The sequence below is a fragment of the Rhinoderma darwinii genome, chromosome 6 (genome assembly GCF_050947455.1).
Source record: "Rhinoderma darwinii isolate aRhiDar2 chromosome 6, aRhiDar2.hap1, whole genome shotgun sequence".
NCBI classification, from domain to species: domain Eukaryota; kingdom Metazoa; phylum Chordata; class Amphibia; order Anura; family Rhinodermatidae; genus Rhinoderma; species Rhinoderma darwinii.
In genome coordinates, this window is record NC_134692.1 from 127,374,050 (window position 1) to 127,391,181 (window position 17,132).

Here is a 17,132-nt window from a genome sequence, read left to right on the forward strand (position 1 = left end):
CATGGATGAGAGAGGCGCTGTTTCTAGGACAAAACAAGCCGCATATTTCTAATTTCAGACAAAGTCATTAAAGAGTAATTTCATCCAGCACATATTTATACATTTACATCCACTTAAAAGCAGATTCCTTGTAATTCTTCCTATTAAACCGTTCTTTAATCACAGAGGCAAAGTAGTTTGAGGAATAATAAAACACTGTGTTAAGTGAAAGATGGTAAGAGCCCTTCAGGTTCACAGATCAATAAGTATCAAGCATGCTCTTAAATAGGATTAGATGAATGTGCCAGCACCCATAACGCTGCAGTATGTGAATCAATGCTCCCTGACATTTTCTTTCACCAGCTTTAGATGCCATTCAATGACTTTAATAAAAGCTCCATACAAAATCTTTAGAACGGCGACAAGATATACTTTCAACTAAATCAATGTTCAAAGCAGGAAACATTCAAGTAACTATGCGATCAGCAGTGCTCCCAAAATGACTTTATGTCTCAATGCCAATGTGCCTCCCCTAAAGGGATTTTTCCAATTTTAATATTTTAAAATAAAGCAATAAATTCCCTCGATTTTTGTATGGTAGCACATCCTACCTGTCTTTTTATTTCTATATATCAACTCCTGCCTTTTTAATACCACTTCTAGAATGCCTGCTATTGTAATGCTTAGAGGTTGTATAAAAGAAGTTAACCCTAATATATGTATTTTTATATAGGCCATATATATATCTATCTTACAAATGCTCTAATGATTTTAAAGTATTTGTCGACCTTTACAGCAATTTTATGTAATGCTCCAATACAGCGAACATAAAAAATGAATTAACTTTGCAAATAGTCCTAAAATCAAACCCCGTGTAGTCTTGTCTTGCAGACATACTTCCTTCTATCTGTCCTCTACTTCTTGCTAATCTACTGAATGTATGTAAACAAGAAACAGGAGACGAAAAGAAGGGAGTGACTGCAGGACCAGACTACACAGGGTTTGTTTGTGGTCTGTAACCATGGGAACATAGGATCTAGAGACACAAGACACTAGGATATTTTTAATCAAGACTATTTTCAAAGTTGTTGCATACCATTTAAACTAGAGGCTGCGACTGTTCCTACGAAATAGACTCCCAAACGGCAACTTTGCTCTAAAAGCCCTCCTACTATAGCCCAGAGGGGTCCCATTACAAATTGCCATGCAGCTCTGTGTCTGATGGGTTCACTCCAGGGGTCAGTAAGGTAAGGTGCCCTTCTCTTGGCCCTCTTATTTGTCTTTTTGGGCCATCCATGGATGCCATTATAACAACTAGTTCCGCTTTGATAGGGGGCATAGAAGCCCTATATTAAAAGGGAACATGCAGTTGGCCACAGGGGGCACATCTAAAAGGTGAGTTCATTCTATCTGTTCACTTGTTGTGGTGCTGTGTGATGGTGTCTGTTGCTGTGGTGCTGCACTTGTGGGGGGACGTTGCTAGAGCTCAAGTGGCTTGGCCTGGCAGCAGGGGTGCTACTGGGCCTCTGGGTTGCTCCCTCTACGGGTGCGGTATTGTGGTGGCAGGCGCCGCCATGCAGTGCTGCAACCAATAGAGTAGGGACCCACTTATCAGAGGTCGCCGTGAAGTGGCAAGTGGGCTTATACAGTTTGATAAAAATATGAACTAAGAACCTCATGTTCATTGATTAATATTGTGGATGTGCGGTCTTCGTTTCTCCTCTTCAACCAGTATATGTATATATATTTTATATATGTTTATCAAATATACTTACATGACGGCCTGCTGTAGACTGGAGAGGTCAGTCTGCATACCATGGTGGGACATTACTGTGTACGCATGCTTGCTCACTTCTCCCTTCCAGTTCCAAAATTCAACCTAATAGACAATGATAACAAATGACTGAGATATCAAAATATAAGGACTATAGCAGGGCTTAAGTGTAAAACATTCACAAGGTATTTATTTATATGAGGCTAGCAAGAATAGTTGGGAAATTGCATTTTGATATTGTACAATAGGCACTTCATGCAGGAGTAGATTCTGCACTTTTAGGGACAGGCGGCGCATTTTCCAAGGGAGACAATGTGATATTCCCTATAAGCACCATTTGTGGCACCTAGAAGTTATTCCACTTCACTTTTCATATATAGAAATCTATTGGTCATTTTCTCTCTTTGCCTTCGGCAAACAAAATTCTGTTGGCTCCTAGACTGGGCAACGTTTCCACTGGACTTGGAGCTATTAGAATTTTATTAGCTGCATGCAAACATAGAAGTGCATTCGGGTACATGGATTTTGATGACATAATATATAAATATTTTTGCGTATACAGATAGGATCATACATTGAGAAGACAGGGCCCTGTAGCAAAAATATAAATGTGGCAATTAGCACTGTTTTCACCTGCTTCCTCCTAGTCTGAGAAATGGGCAGTATGACCCTTAGGACAGGTCTCTGCTCTCTTGTTAGCAAAGGCTTATGTACCACATAGAGAGACCTGTTATGGGGCAGCTTCTACACGGCCCTTCGAGAGAGTTGGTCCAGTCCTAGTTTGTCCCATCCCCGTTGCTATTAGGTGGCCGGAAGCTATGCAAGACTTTCCTCTCCAAAGTTATTGCATTATTAAAAGGCAATGGGGTATTAGTCCAATTGTCATGGAAAGTGGGTGTAGGCGGAAAAAATTACTAGGTCCTTCTGTCCCGTGTTGCGAAACTCGGCACCATAATGGGGGGGGGGGGTCTAGTGTTTGCGATTGCTTAGTTATGGTTGATATGTCTGAATGGCGGTGCATCGAGCTGAGCCCCATCCTCACAGGCTTATAACTACCACACAGGCTGCTTCTCTGGAACATGTGCCCTTAACATGGGCTAGTTTTTTTCCTAGAGTATTTTTTTTCACGTGCCATGCTGACTAACATACTTCATGAACAGATTTTGCCCCTACTCCCTGCTGTTCAAATCCTGGGGCCATATGTAAACAATATGGTGGCGGGTGAAGTTTATACAGACGTCAAAGTGAAGTGACCGCATTGTTCAAGGCCTGAAGTCTAAGCACTATGCACAGTCTCCTATGTGCAGAGCCTTAGACAATATTACATTACCACAGCAATGTGAAAGCAGAGAAATGGCCCATGTTGGCGGCCATATTTTTTATACACAATAACATAAATTGAAACAATTTTGCGTTTGCATAAAACCCTATAGTTCTAAACTGAGAACAATTCCACCTACCGCACAGGAAACTAAAGTACGGAGAACCTGGGGGGATTACGAAGAAACTGGAGAAGAAACTATGACCACGAATGACTTGTGATTCTGACAAATCACTTCTGACTGGATGACAGACCAAAGACTTTTTATCATAAAACTGGTGTCTGTCATTTTGTTCCAAAAACATCACAACTCCAAAAAGATTGAGAAGATTAAGCGAATGTCTGCTCACCTCGGTCCGCTTGTGTTCATACTGTAGCAGCTGGGTTAGTAGCATTTCATGAATCACTGCGCCAGATGCCTTCTTGCTCAGCACCGTGTCCCTCTGAAACACATTTGTTAATTCAGATATTCATACCGTGCTATTTGTTTTAATATTTGCTGAATTGAATTACAGATGAGACCTGCCTCCAAAAAAGAGATCAGACATTTAACAAAAAAATCATTAAAGAGCATTATTCAAACCGCGGATGCGTAAGTCAAGCTCAGATTTAAGATGCTGCAAATGGAACGAGAGCATACATGCTTGTACGGTAGCATCAATCATTGTTTCCTCGCTCCACGATGACAAGGAGCCATGTGAACTCGTAAAATGATTTGATACTGACACAAATAAAGACAAATTATTTCTAATTAATGTTCATTCTGAGGGGAAAAAAACATTTATTTCAGGAATATTTAAATTACAGTGTCACCCCGACCGCTGATATCTGTCATATACTGTCAAGGCCTCTTTCCGTAAAATAACATGTTGTAATGTGTGTATATATATATATATATATATATATATATATATATATATATATATATATACACATACATATATATACACACACACACACACACACACACACACACACAATACATACACAATACACATTTGTATGAACAGGGAACCTTGACAAACACTAGGTAATTGCCATTTTGCATTTTTTTTGCCTGATCCCCCCACTATCAAGCGTGTTCAGCTTGACCACATATGCACATTAAATTCCTATGGAGGCCGGGGAATTGCAGTTGTCACTTATTTGTGGGTGGAAATAGGATCATAAATGAATACCAAACATGTATTATATAATTTTCCTCTCCCCCTAAGAGTAGATACTTTAGAGAGTCTTTAAGCCCCCCATACACATTAAAGTATTTCCTTGTACTACTAAAAGGATGGAGGGATCTGCCAAAGAGATCTAAGTAAACACTCGTTTATTAAGAGCATTTTATGATACAATATTCTGTGCCGATTCATTTTATAACATATCTTTATAGCGGTTGGAGCTCCAGTTTATCTGTTAGAGACCGCCAAATTCCCTGCTTTTATTCAAAAAAGCCACATAGCTAAATTATAACATTTTGTCTGCCTGCAGCTGCCACTGGGGGGAGCCCATGAGCTTATTGCATTCTATTTTATTATTGATTTCAATGTGGAAATTGGATGCATATGTATAACCCTCCCCTAGTGGTGGCTGCAGGTAATCAGAATTTTATAATTTAGATATCTGCTTTTTATATGGTATTTTAATGCCTTTGTGACATCTAATATCTAACTCTACAAAAATATATTCAAAATCATTAAAATAATGATACATGTATAGGGACTGTAAAAAGAATAGGGATTATTTTGCCATCAGAAACTGCTTTATAAAACTTAACTGAGGAACAGTCAAAGAGCTCTGTTTCTTGGGTATGTACAAATTGCTTTTTTATTGCTCCTATAAAGTTAAATGTGCAATGCAATAACCACTAAACATGTGACAGACCTATAAAACGCATAATATGTAACATATGTTATATTTAAAAAAAAATCAAGCCGGGTGATAAAAACCCCAGGCCTGTAATGAAGCCCCGTAGACTGAGACCAGCCAAGGCGACTGCTCTTGGTTTCATATTGCCACAATGTGGTTTTATGTATAAATGTAAGGTTATCACTAGAAATGAACAGAAAATTAGACTTATACTGCTCCGCATATACATTTTATACAGATGAAGTCTATGAAAGTTGGGACCTAAAGCTATAGGATATAGATACTAGGATGAGAGGGGCACATAAACGAAAATGGGGGGCCCAAAGCATGGATCAAAATAGAGCCAAATTTACAAGACCACCCATCCCCATACTGATACTATAGGGTACTGTTCTTACTACCTTCTAATCCTTTTATAGTAGGGAAAGCTGCTATACTGTGACTGGAGCCATTTGCTTCCGGCGTGGACATCTTTTTCCATTTTCAGAGGGCACACTCATAAAAACCTTTGTCTTGAATTGAATGTAATGGGGCCCTTGGGAGTTCTATCGTGGTGTCCATTGTTTTGACGGGAAGAATGGCGCTTCATATTTAAACTATTCTTCCCATCAAATATCATGGAACTACTGACGGAGGTTCAGAACGGAGCTTTTAACGGTAGCCTTGCTGTACACAATGTATGACACACAACTGTCTCCTTGAGTTACTGTGTGCTGCAATTTGGGGGTAACGGCGGGTGGTCAGAAGTACAAATCACCCCAATCGAAATAATGGAGTTATATAAAACATTGTTGTGTGGGGGAGAGAATAAAAAATTAGATGTTCTGATACAAAAATCACTGTGGGTGGTCTTTTAGAAAATATGGCGGAAAATAAAGTGTGGCAGTGCATAAAATAAGAAAAATAGGAGCTAAACCATAGCAACCAATCAGAACTCGGCTTTCATTTTTCCAGAGCAGTTTTAGAAATGATAGCCGAGCTCTGATTGGTTGCTATGGGCAACAAGGACAGTTTTACTGTTAGACAGTATTGGTAATTGAGGCCCATTGAAGGAGACTAAATACCCCTGCCGTTCATACATGACTTACTTTATACCTTAAGGACACTCCATATGTATATAGCATTGACAAATGTCTTTGTAGTAAAAGGTTCTTTTCAAAGATGGCTGCCTACCGTCAGGTTTTATTAAACAGTCATGTAACCCCCTGAGACAAACACAAAGAACTGATGTTGACAATGAGCCCATTTTCTTGTCAATCCTGGTGGAAATAGCTGCATGAGAAAGACAGATTCTTCTGTGATCAAGCTGTTTATCTGGCCTGATGATTAACATTTGTTATTCACATTTCCACTTCAATGCGTTTCCTCCAAACCTTTCTATGTGTCATACAAACACAAATTGTGAATTGACTCTTATTTCCGCTCTATCCTTATTTGGAATATTCTCGATTGTGATATGATATTGTGGATGTCTGACGGCACACACAACATTGTTGGTTACAAATAACGACAAAAGACGCCTTTTATAATAGAATAAGTAATCGGGGCAAATGCTGAGGGGCTCCAAGCATGTTGGCGTCCATGGTGCAGATGGCAAATTTTTTCTCCCCCTACTATACTACTATACAAAATATCCAGCAATGTTTGGACGATCGGTAACACTGGGTAAAACCTAATCTTCCTGGTGGTTTGTGATGTTGGTGGAGGAAGTTTAGGGCAGGTAAATGTTCCATTAATTTAAATCTAATAAGTTATTTGTGAATTAACCCATAAGAAATCGACCCTAGTGACAAGTGATGGTATCCAAATGGGGTTGTTTTCTGCTGAACCTTTGGAGCCCATTATTGTTCAATAGCCTAGACCCACCTAAGGATCCTATGGTACTCTGGTGCTCTGGTGGGCCAGTCCGACCCTGGTTCAAATTAAGGGAATTATTTCAGTCTGAAAGTTTCTTTTTCATGCTTCAAAAGTATATCTTAAAGGGGTTATCCCAGAAGCCCTGTACACTAATAACATATGTAAACTAACCATAATATGCTGTCAGATACTTACCAGATAATTTCCGGCTACTCTTTCTGCCAATTCCTCCATGCCTCTTTCTCTTTTCACCGTGTAAAGTTGGCGGTCCTACTACGCTGTCTACGCCGCCGCTGTTTGCTTGTGGGAAACTACATTTCCAACAGGTGCCTTGCGTCTCCCTCTAGGCTCCTGACTTTAGTACAAAGTGTATTTGAGAGACTCTTGTCTTTCCCTCCTACCCTGAATAGAGTTACATATTTATAAAGAATTTTTCGGCACCGACTGAGGCTGCTTGAACATCGAAAGCGCGCCTACTCGCCCTGTACAGTGAGGACGGTGCAACCATGCATGCACTGACTCACTCTACAGAAAAAGCGGAATACCTGCTATAGAAGAATAGCGGTGTAAACCGTGTATGCTCGTCCTCAGCCAAAAGACCTATTGTAGGACGTATCCCCGAGCATTTGGGTATAAACAAATTCCTGCAATGGAGAAGTCTGGGGGGTGAAAGCTGGAGCAGCATTCATTTCTGAATATTACTTGTCTTTGACATTTTTTATTTTAGCAGTGAGGGGACAATAAATCATGATTAAGATTGTAGGAATACAATGGCAAATGCCCACAGTGAAGTTTTTCACCGTATGATCAGACCACAATTGGTTTGTCCACGGTTAGAAAAACATGGCTGCTTTTTCTAAAAACAGTGCCGCATCTGTCCACTGGTTGTGTCTGGTATTGCAGCTCAGTTTCCATTCACTTCAATGGAGCTGAGCTGCAATACCAGATATGGCCCATGGGCAGGTGGGGGACTGTAATAGGATGTAAGCAGCCATGTATTTATAATCCTGGACATCCAACAGTAACTACTTTTACTATAATAGCCTTTATATACAACTATTGGCTGATAATTTGCATGGGGGATAATGCAAAGGAATGAGAATTACAACAATGAGGAAAACGTTCCCATGCAACATTCCTATTGTTGAAAATATCAAGTCACATATGCACTTTTAGGAAGAGCATCTGATAATGAAAATACTACAATCTTTACCAGACCAAGGAAATATTTTAACATCTATGGCCAGAATGCAGACATCTACTTTCATTTATTTTAACATGCATCTTATATTTCTAGAACAAAAACGTAATCAACTGCAAAATCCAGTTTTTTTTAATAGAAATTATCGATTTAAACTCCCGTGTATATAATTTTTGTCTGTGCTATATTTTCTATGCAGGGACTAAATCATTTCTGACAGTTGCCTAGCAACACAAACCACCGCCAGTGGGTGACACCACTGAAGTACATCTTCAGTACCCAAGCTATTTATTTCTTATATTTCCCTTTCTTCCCAGCCAATCTCACCCTAAAGACAAATAACTAATGCTGTTTTTGGTGGAAATGTTTTTAAATTGTGATAGATTTATTTTCATTTTTTGGAGTGCTGCATCTTTTTTGGACATATTGACGTAGGACTCTAGCCTATGGCGTGCACCCTAGAATTTGTTACTTATATATATATATATATATATATTTTTTTTTTTCCACTGTGATGCTTTGGACTTTCCTTCGCTAGATAGATAGATAGATAGATAGATAGATCAAGTATTGCACATGGCTACAAAGCCGGATTCTTCTATGTCCAATCTGGATGCAGTAATTGTATAAGCTAAATGAGCTGCCTGGTCCAGGTAAAACAATTTCAATTACGCTTTTAGCGATTTCTAAATTAAGAGAATGTGTAATGCTTCTTTTCCCCAGTGGTGGAGCTGCAGGGAAATTGAACAGAGACAGAGCGAGAATAGAAGAAGGACAAGGATATGCCTTAAACATCTGATAGCTGGTGGGTCCCACTTATAAAAAGCCCTCCTAACGGGAGAATAGGGTCACCTGACCCCTGTTACACCACGTGAGGTGGTTGGCTGTTGGCATATCCAGTCGCAGACTGAAGGGAGATGGGGCCAGTTATGTGCATAGCTCTCTCCATTCAAGTATATGGGAGTTATGGAAATAGCCAATCAAGTGCGGTCAACTCTCCATTCACCTCTTGGTGGAATGGGGGTCAGGGTACCCTAGTTCTCCCAATAGGTCTCCTGTCTGAGATTGAAATACACCTTTAAAAAAAATGTTAATGACAAAAAATATTAATTACTGCATAAAGTAATAGAAAACAAAAACCATATCAAAAGTGAGAAGAAAGAAAACAGTAACCTTTCTAACCCAGGTATCGGCCTTTTTACAAATCCAATCCAGGGTTTTACCCTTAGCAATCACATTTTGTCAAATCAGGTCCTTGACATATATATATATATATATATATATATATATATATATATATATATATATATATATATATAAAACCCTTCTATTAGCTAAAGCCAAGAACTATGTCAAGAATGGCTGTTGGAACAGTTGAAGCTCATTGATAATGGGTGTACCATAACGCTGGAAAACCCTTTAATTTGGCTAGTACATATTATATTAACTTTTATAATCTCCTCCCTAAATGTCTCATTATTTCTTTAAAACCATACAACAGACAAGTTTACCTGGTTTGTAATTAGTTTTATGATGAGGTGACAATCTCCTTGAACCTTTGAAGAACTTGTCCTTGGTTCCAACTTAAACCATTTATCTATTCCTCCCACAGGAATTTCCTTTAAGTGAAAAAAATATATATAAAGCAAATTAAACATAAAGAACAATATCCATCTGGAACCAACTAGTCACCCCTCTGCTCTTCTCCGATGCACATAAAACTAAAAGATGAAAGTAGATAAAACTAACGGCTATTTTGGTTTAATTATATAGGTACTTGATACAATCCTAAACAACCAATTAACAAAATGTCCCTTCAATTTATTCTGGGGTCATTTGCAGTAAAAGCATCAATGTTGACCGATATACTAGTCCTTCTCAATGAATTAGAATATCATCAAAAAGTTAATTTATTTCAGTAATTCAATTCAAAAAGTGAAACATATATTCTATAGATTCATTACACACAGAGTGATCGATTTCCAGCATTTCTTTCTTTTAAAGTTGATGATTATGGTAACAGTTAATGAAAACCCCAAATTTAGTGTCTCAGAAAATTAGAATATTATAGAAGCCCAATTTGAAAAATGCGTCAATGCGGCGTGGCATGGAGGCGATCAGCCTGAGGCACTGCTGAGGTGTTATCAATGCGGCGTGGCAAGGAAGCGATCAGCATGTGGCACTGCTGAGGTGTTATCAATGCGGCGTGGCATGGAGGCGATCAGCCTGAGGCACTGCTGAGGTGTTATTAATGAGGCGTGGCATGGAAGCGATCAGCCTGTGGCACTGCTGAGGTGTTATTAATGCGGCGTGGCATTGAGGCGATCAGCCTGTGGCACTGCTGAGGTGTTATCAATGCGGCGTGGCATGGAAGCGATCAGCCTGTGGCACTGCTGAGGTGTTATCTATGCGGCGTGGCACGGCGGCGATCAGCCTGTGGCACTGCTGAGGTGTTTTGGAAGCCCTGGTTGCTTTGATATCGGCCTTCAGCTCGTCTGCATTGTTGGGTCTGGTGTCTCATCTTCCTCTTGACAATACCACATAGATTCTCTATGGGGTTTAGGTCAGGCGAGTTTGCTGGCCAATCAGGCTCAGTGATACTGTGGTTATTACACCAGGTATTGGTACTTTTGGCAGTGAGGGCAGGTGCCAAGTCCTGATGGAAAATGAAATCAGCATCTCCATAAAGCTTGTCAGCAGAGGGAAGCATGAAGTGCTGGGAAATGTCCTGCTAGACGCTGCGCTGACTCTGGACTTGATATAACACAGTGGACCAACACCAGCAGATGACACGGCCCCCAAACCATCACTGACTGTGGAAACTTTACACTGGACCGCAAGACACTTGGATTGACGCCTCTCCGCTCTTCCTCCAGACTCTGGGACCGAGATTTCCGAATGAAATGCAAAATTTACTTTCATCTGAAAACAGGACTTTGGACCTCTGAGCAACAGTGTTGGTCCACAGCGTGGTACGAAATATTTGGGAATACGGTGAGCGAACCTGTGTTTACTTTTTTGTATACTAACTGTTCATCATAAATGGTTGGGGGTGCTGATGTTCCTTCATCACCTCCGCCTCCGAGCAAATATCCTATTAATTATTCTGCTGTTCCAACAGTTGTCTTTATACAGTAAAATTCCTTTTATTCAGCATCAATAAGACTTGAAGGATGCCAGATTATCAAATATTCCAGATTATCTTGAAAAAGTATAAAAAAATTATTTTGAAATGTTAAATATTTTACTATAATTTTTCTCTACTCAGTCTTTGGGTCTTGTGAAATTCCATATTATACTTCAGTTCTATGCCCAAAATAAGAACCGGATTATCAAACCTTAGATTATTGAATGCTGGATTAAAGGATTTTTACTGTATATTTAGTAAATAATTCTAGAAAAGCAGATCACGTCAGGGGGTGGCAGCCATTCAATCATATTCCGCATGGCATCCAAATGGTTCATAGAAACGCAGCCAATTTTCGTCTGTACAATTTTCAGAAAAGGTAAAATAAAATCTGAATAGTCACGTGAATTTGGGATATTACTGGATGAGTCATGCCACTTATAACACAAACAGCTCTTGTTCTCAGAGTAGTAATTAATGCTTTCCTGTTTACTTACGTTAATGGAGATGTTAAGGCATCCTAAGAAGTCATCTGCATTGTCCTCCGCAGAGGCGGTTGTTCCGTTTGCTCTTGCAGATTTCACTATCTGTTTGAAGTACCTGTGTAAAGATCTCAACAGGATGAGCTAATGCTCTAATCACGTTATTACAGCTCATTGAAGATAATACAAGGCTCTGTTTTCTACTTTGCTGCCATACACTTTCCATTTCCTTTTACAAAAAAAAAAAAAGAATGCAGAAAAATCATCTATGTATTCATTCGCTCTATTTCATTTATACATTTAAAGAGGAAGGTATATGAGCATTCTCCTAACTGTTCAGATCCTTATTCTTGTTTATAGTGGGCAGTATTATGGTAGTTAGTGCTGGTGTAGAAAAGATTTTCAGCTAAAGCTGGCCATACTCAGTTACTAAAGGTTGAAAAAAAAAAAAAAAAAAAAAAAAGACACCGTCCCTTTAAAGGTGTTTTCCCATTAGGGACATTTATGACATATCCACAGGATATGTCATAAATGTCAGATAGCTGCGGGTCCCATCTCTGGGACCTGCAGCTATCTCTAGAACGGGGGCCCCTTAAACCCTGTTCTACCTCGCTGTGTTGCAGATAAAGCATATGATTTCCGACCATGAAGAAGAAAACTCGCTGAGCTACGCTGTTTCCATAACTCCCATAGTAGTGAATGGCAGTTACGGAAGCAGTGAAGCAAGCGAGCTACGCTGTTTCTGTAAATACCATTCAGTTCTTCTGTGGAACTTACAGAAACCGTGTAGCTCAGCGAGCTACGCTATTTTCTTCTTCATGCTCGGAAATCACACGCTTGATGGGAAAGCCCCTTTAAATTCAACCTTTCTCGAGTTATTATGCATCATTCATTGCTAGATTAGTTATAACCCTCAATGCCATTTGTCAGTAAATAAACATCGAACCCTTTTTTAAATGCTGACATAGTATCTGCCATTACTACCTCTTGGGGTAGGGTATTCAATAGTTTTACTACTCTAACTGTAAAGAAACCTTTCCTATATTGATGTCTAAAACGTCTTTCTTCCACACGCAGTGAAGTCCCTGGTCGTTTGTACTCAACAACTGAACTAGACTATTTCGTCAGGATCGGCCGATGATCTAATGTGTGTGGTGGCCTCCCGACAGCCCCCACAATGGCAGATGTCGGGTTGGATGTGTTGGATTTCAACATGCCCTATATTTTGTTCCCAAGGGAGATAAACCACTGGTAGAGAGGGCTATTAGTGGCTTATTTCCCTTTCCTCATTGAAACAATTATGCCTGGGTGAGCGGAGATTGCACTTTTATATAGAAGTTGGGAAAGATAGCTGTCGGCCAAATTATCCTACATGGCTGTAAGTCAGATAGGCGAATTGGCTCAAAAAGTGGCAACCATTTGTCTGGGTCAGAAGCATGCTAAGTGCAGATGTCAATTCCCTCCTAAAATTCCTCTTGGCAGGTAATACAAAGTCAGCAGGAGGCAACAATATAGCCATAAACGCAGCTATAAAAGTTAATGACCATAAAAAAAGATCATTAACAATTATTATTGTTTTATGGAACTAAATTGATCAGTTTTGTCTAATGGAAACGTCATTCGTTGGTTGTAACTGGCTTAAGTCTTGATCAAAAATGTTCTCTGTAATTACTGATGAAACTATCATTTAAAGGGGTTGTCGGAAATAAGAAAAAAGTAAATTTTTCTCTCTCTCAAATACAGCGCCACTCTTGTCCATAGGCTGTGCCTTGTATTGCAGCTCAGTGCCATGCACTTGATTGGTACTGAGCTGCAATACCAGACACAGCTCACCGACAAGAGATCGTCGCTTAAAACATTTGTAGCAATGCACATAAATGAGGAAATTGGTACAATTTGTCAGAGGGAACATTCTGATTGTTGCAGATATCTCAAAGTTGATGCCCCAATAATGAAAAATATTCGACTGCTGTTGTTACGGGATGGTCTCTTATGGACTGATATGAGAGCAGTGAATCAACAAAATTTTGCATTGTGCCGTGCAAAGTCTCACAAAATATAAGATGTATGATCTCTGTTTCCGCTTTGATCTTCATGTGTCGCTGGTGACAGGAGCTTTGGCTTTGACACTGTGCACACTATTTGCTAGATGATTAGGTTTCTGTTGGTCCACAGTTCCCAGAGACACTCCGCTCCTCACTGCCGGCACAATAAGATTTTTCAATGTAATTTAAATCTTCTAATACGACAGAGAAAAGTAATCTGTGAAGCAGATATGTATGTACTGGGTTGTTATTTGGCCCTATGCAATTAAGCAGCCCCTGCGTTCCGGCACATTTTATTAGAAATATGCTTATACTAAAAATGTATGAAGTTCAAAAATACAATATTGTAATGATGCAATCCGGTTTATGGAAAGAACTGACAAGTGTCTGACATATCACTTTTTAGTAGTAAGGGAGAGCATCATGGCACTGGAGGGCATAACTGTGTCATGGGTAGAATTTTTGGTGTCTATGACAGTCATGGGGGCCCTGTTGCTGCCGTGATGAAGGCTGGATGTAGTTACATGGGAACTGTGGCTGTGATTATGTGGGGCACTGTGGGATTGTAGTTATAGAGGGCACCACTGCGGTTATTATGGGGGCACTGAGTAGCTGTTTTTATAGGGCACTGTGGCTGTCATTATGGGGACATTATGTGGATCCGTTTTTGGGGGCCTGTGACAATATCCTAGGCCGTACATACCATGGTGGCAGACCATGCATTTGCTATGAGAATAGGGTAGTAATTTCATATGTATTGACACTACTGCTTAACTCCTACAAAGCCCAAGATTGGCCACTGAATATATTGACAATGCCTACAAAACATCCTGGTTTATTATGTATATTCAGTACTTGCCTCCTAGAGGGTCCCATCAGCATAATCTGCCTTCTAAATTCAGACCTGCTGGCGACCAGCAGATAAGTGTGAGCCTAAGGGCCCTCTTACTCGCGCCAATGTGTGGGCAAAGGAGCTTTCATACGTTCCTGATCATTGCCCTGTATTAACAGGGTAGCAAGCAGCCGACAAATGAGTTAACGCTCAATCATCAGTTGATAAAATCATTTATGCAGCCCAAAAAATGGTCGCTAGAAGGCAGCACGTTTCCCTGTATAAACAGGTAGATGTGCCGCCGACATGATGCAAAGGCATGGGGATGAACAAGTGTTCATCCCTATACATTAACAATTGTTTCTCCTAGTGAATGGAGCCAACGAGCGCCGATCGACGTGCTGTATTACAAAGAAGTTGCGTGCTTACATGGCTGCTGTACTACATGTAATATATGGTTGAGTAGCGGGAGCTCTTGTACTGCTTGTTCAGACCTTTTAGCCTATTCACATTGTTGGAAAGGTTTAAGTTAATTGGTTAACTGGAATACTCGTCCTGAACGACCGTAACAACCTGTACAACAAATTTATAACAATATTTATATGATCGGTAAATGGTGTAAAAAAAAATAAATTTTAAAATGCAGCGGAACTTTTTCGGCTATGTTATGTGCGCCGGGATGCAAAGAGAGAAATATTAAAAAATTGTTCTGTACTCAATGCCAAAATTGTCCGTGTCCTTCAGGGGTTAAAGGGGTTGTCTCACGAAGACAACACCCTTTTAGATAAAATCTGTCCCAGCGATCAGCTGATCACCATGAGTCCGGCTTCTTTACTGTAGTCTGAACATGATTGGCCGATCATGTAATGCATGGATGGATGAGTCAGGTCTGCCAGAGCAAGAGGGTCCAGAGTGGGGGACTCTTATTTTTATTGTGAGACAACCCCTTTTAGTGATGTTTAGATTCAACAGGGCTGGCAGTAATCAAGCCTGAGCGCGTCTAATCTTTTACAGCCTTCTCCCATTCACTTGAATAGGAGAAGTCTGTAATACTGTGAACCGCCGCTACAAGTGTGTCAGCGATTCGCAGCACAAGCAGTGACAGTAATAAAGGGGAATTAGCGCCTCCGTGGCCCATTTAACACAGCTGATCGGCGGGGGTGCCGGGAGTCGGATCCACACTGATAAGTAATTGATGGCCTTTTCTCAGGATAGGCCATCAATATCTAATGACTGGAAAACTCTATGCTTATAGCTGCCACTAGGGAGTGGAGCTTACTGCATATGGGTTTGTATAGCTCCCATTGAACTCAATAATAAATCAGTATGCCGTGTGCTACAACTTGAGGCCACAAAAAAAAATAATTCATTGCTAAATAGTGTTTTCTTTTAAACAGCTCAAATTAAGGTTTTTGGATACTAGAAAACCCCTTCTAATTTATTTTTAAGTAAGAATATTTTTTGGGCGTTTCGACTTGGAGAATGTAAAATGGCAAGTCATGCGCGGGTCTAAAATTGAACAGGCTGATAAATGGCTAGGTTATGACTAGACTGTAATATTTTCTTTAATTGCTTTTTACACTAATTGCTATAGCTCCGCTGAACATCCTGCTGACATATTCTATGAAATCTCGAACATAAAAAGACTGTGTGGACATTTATAAAAAGGCATGAATGAATGTCTACTAATTGCAACATCAACTCGGTCTATGTGTATCAAAGTCATATCTGTACAAACATGTAATGTATTCAGCCATTAACCTGGGACATGCATTATACCAAGCAACGTTTTAAAAGAATTACTTTCAGCAGAAAGGAAAAAAAGAGCAACAGTTACTATTAGTTCTTTTATAACTATTAACGGTAGACAGACTAGAATCATTTCTTCTCTTGGGGTCAGTTCACACAGCAGAATTTTTGCGGCAGATTTGGCCGCAAAATTCAGCCTCCCATTCATTTCAATGGGAGCCAGACACTTCTGTTTCCAGTTAGCCGATTTTCTCAGCTAGCGGGAAAAAGAAGCGTCCTGTCCGATCTTCAAGTGGATTCCGCCAGCTAGATAATCATCTTGCAGCGGGTACTCCAAGATGGTAGACGTTTCAGCAGACATAGTGGAAATGGCTGCAAGATCTGCAGCCCTTGCTAATGCAACAAGAAGAACCCTCTGGTTCAGGAATTATAAAGGAGATGCTGTCTCAAAAAATAAATTGTGCGCCATTCTGTGTGAAGATCGCCTATTCGGATCAGGTCTGGATGATATTTCAGACAACAAAAAAGGTTTCCCATCTGAGCCAAAAAAATGTCACCAATGCCAGTCCTTTCGGAACCAGAGGAGGGATAGACCAGACACCAGGAGAAGAGGTACGGCTAGACCCAATCACAAATTCAGAGGAAGAGGAAACGGGTTCCTCTTTAATCCACCCTGTAATGAGCATCGCTCCAAGTGATGCCAGATATCCAGCAGGTGGCTGAATAAAAATATTTTACCCAGCCTGGGAAGACATCACATCATCCCTTTAGATCAGAGGAATAATGTAAACAGGCTACGGATTGGAGTTCGAAAATTATCCTCCATCAAGATTCATGACAGCTCTGGTGCAAGAGATTTGTCTCCTCCTGAGAAAACAAGTCTTAATACCAGTCCCGACTCATCA

At 40.1% G+C, this 17,132-nt stretch overlaps 1 protein-coding gene across 2 annotated transcripts in view; it reads right to left on the bottom strand.

The window, feature by feature from the left end:
* Window positions 1–17,132, bottom strand: part of BAIAP3 (BAI1 associated protein 3) — a 162,147-nt gene that overhangs the window by 36,615 nt on the left and 108,400 nt on the right. For both annotated transcript variants that reach the window (XM_075830316.1, XM_075830317.1), the window contains 4 exons: window positions 11,617–11,719; window positions 9,504–9,611; window positions 3,425–3,517; window positions 1,755–1,858 (listed from right to left, as the gene is read on the bottom strand). In XM_075830316.1, coding sequence (XP_075686431.1) covers window positions 1,755–1,858; window positions 3,425–3,517; window positions 9,504–9,611; window positions 11,617–11,719 — 408 coding nt within the window. The remainder of the gene's footprint in view (window positions 1–1,754; window positions 1,859–3,424; window positions 3,518–9,503; window positions 9,612–11,616; window positions 11,720–17,132) is intronic.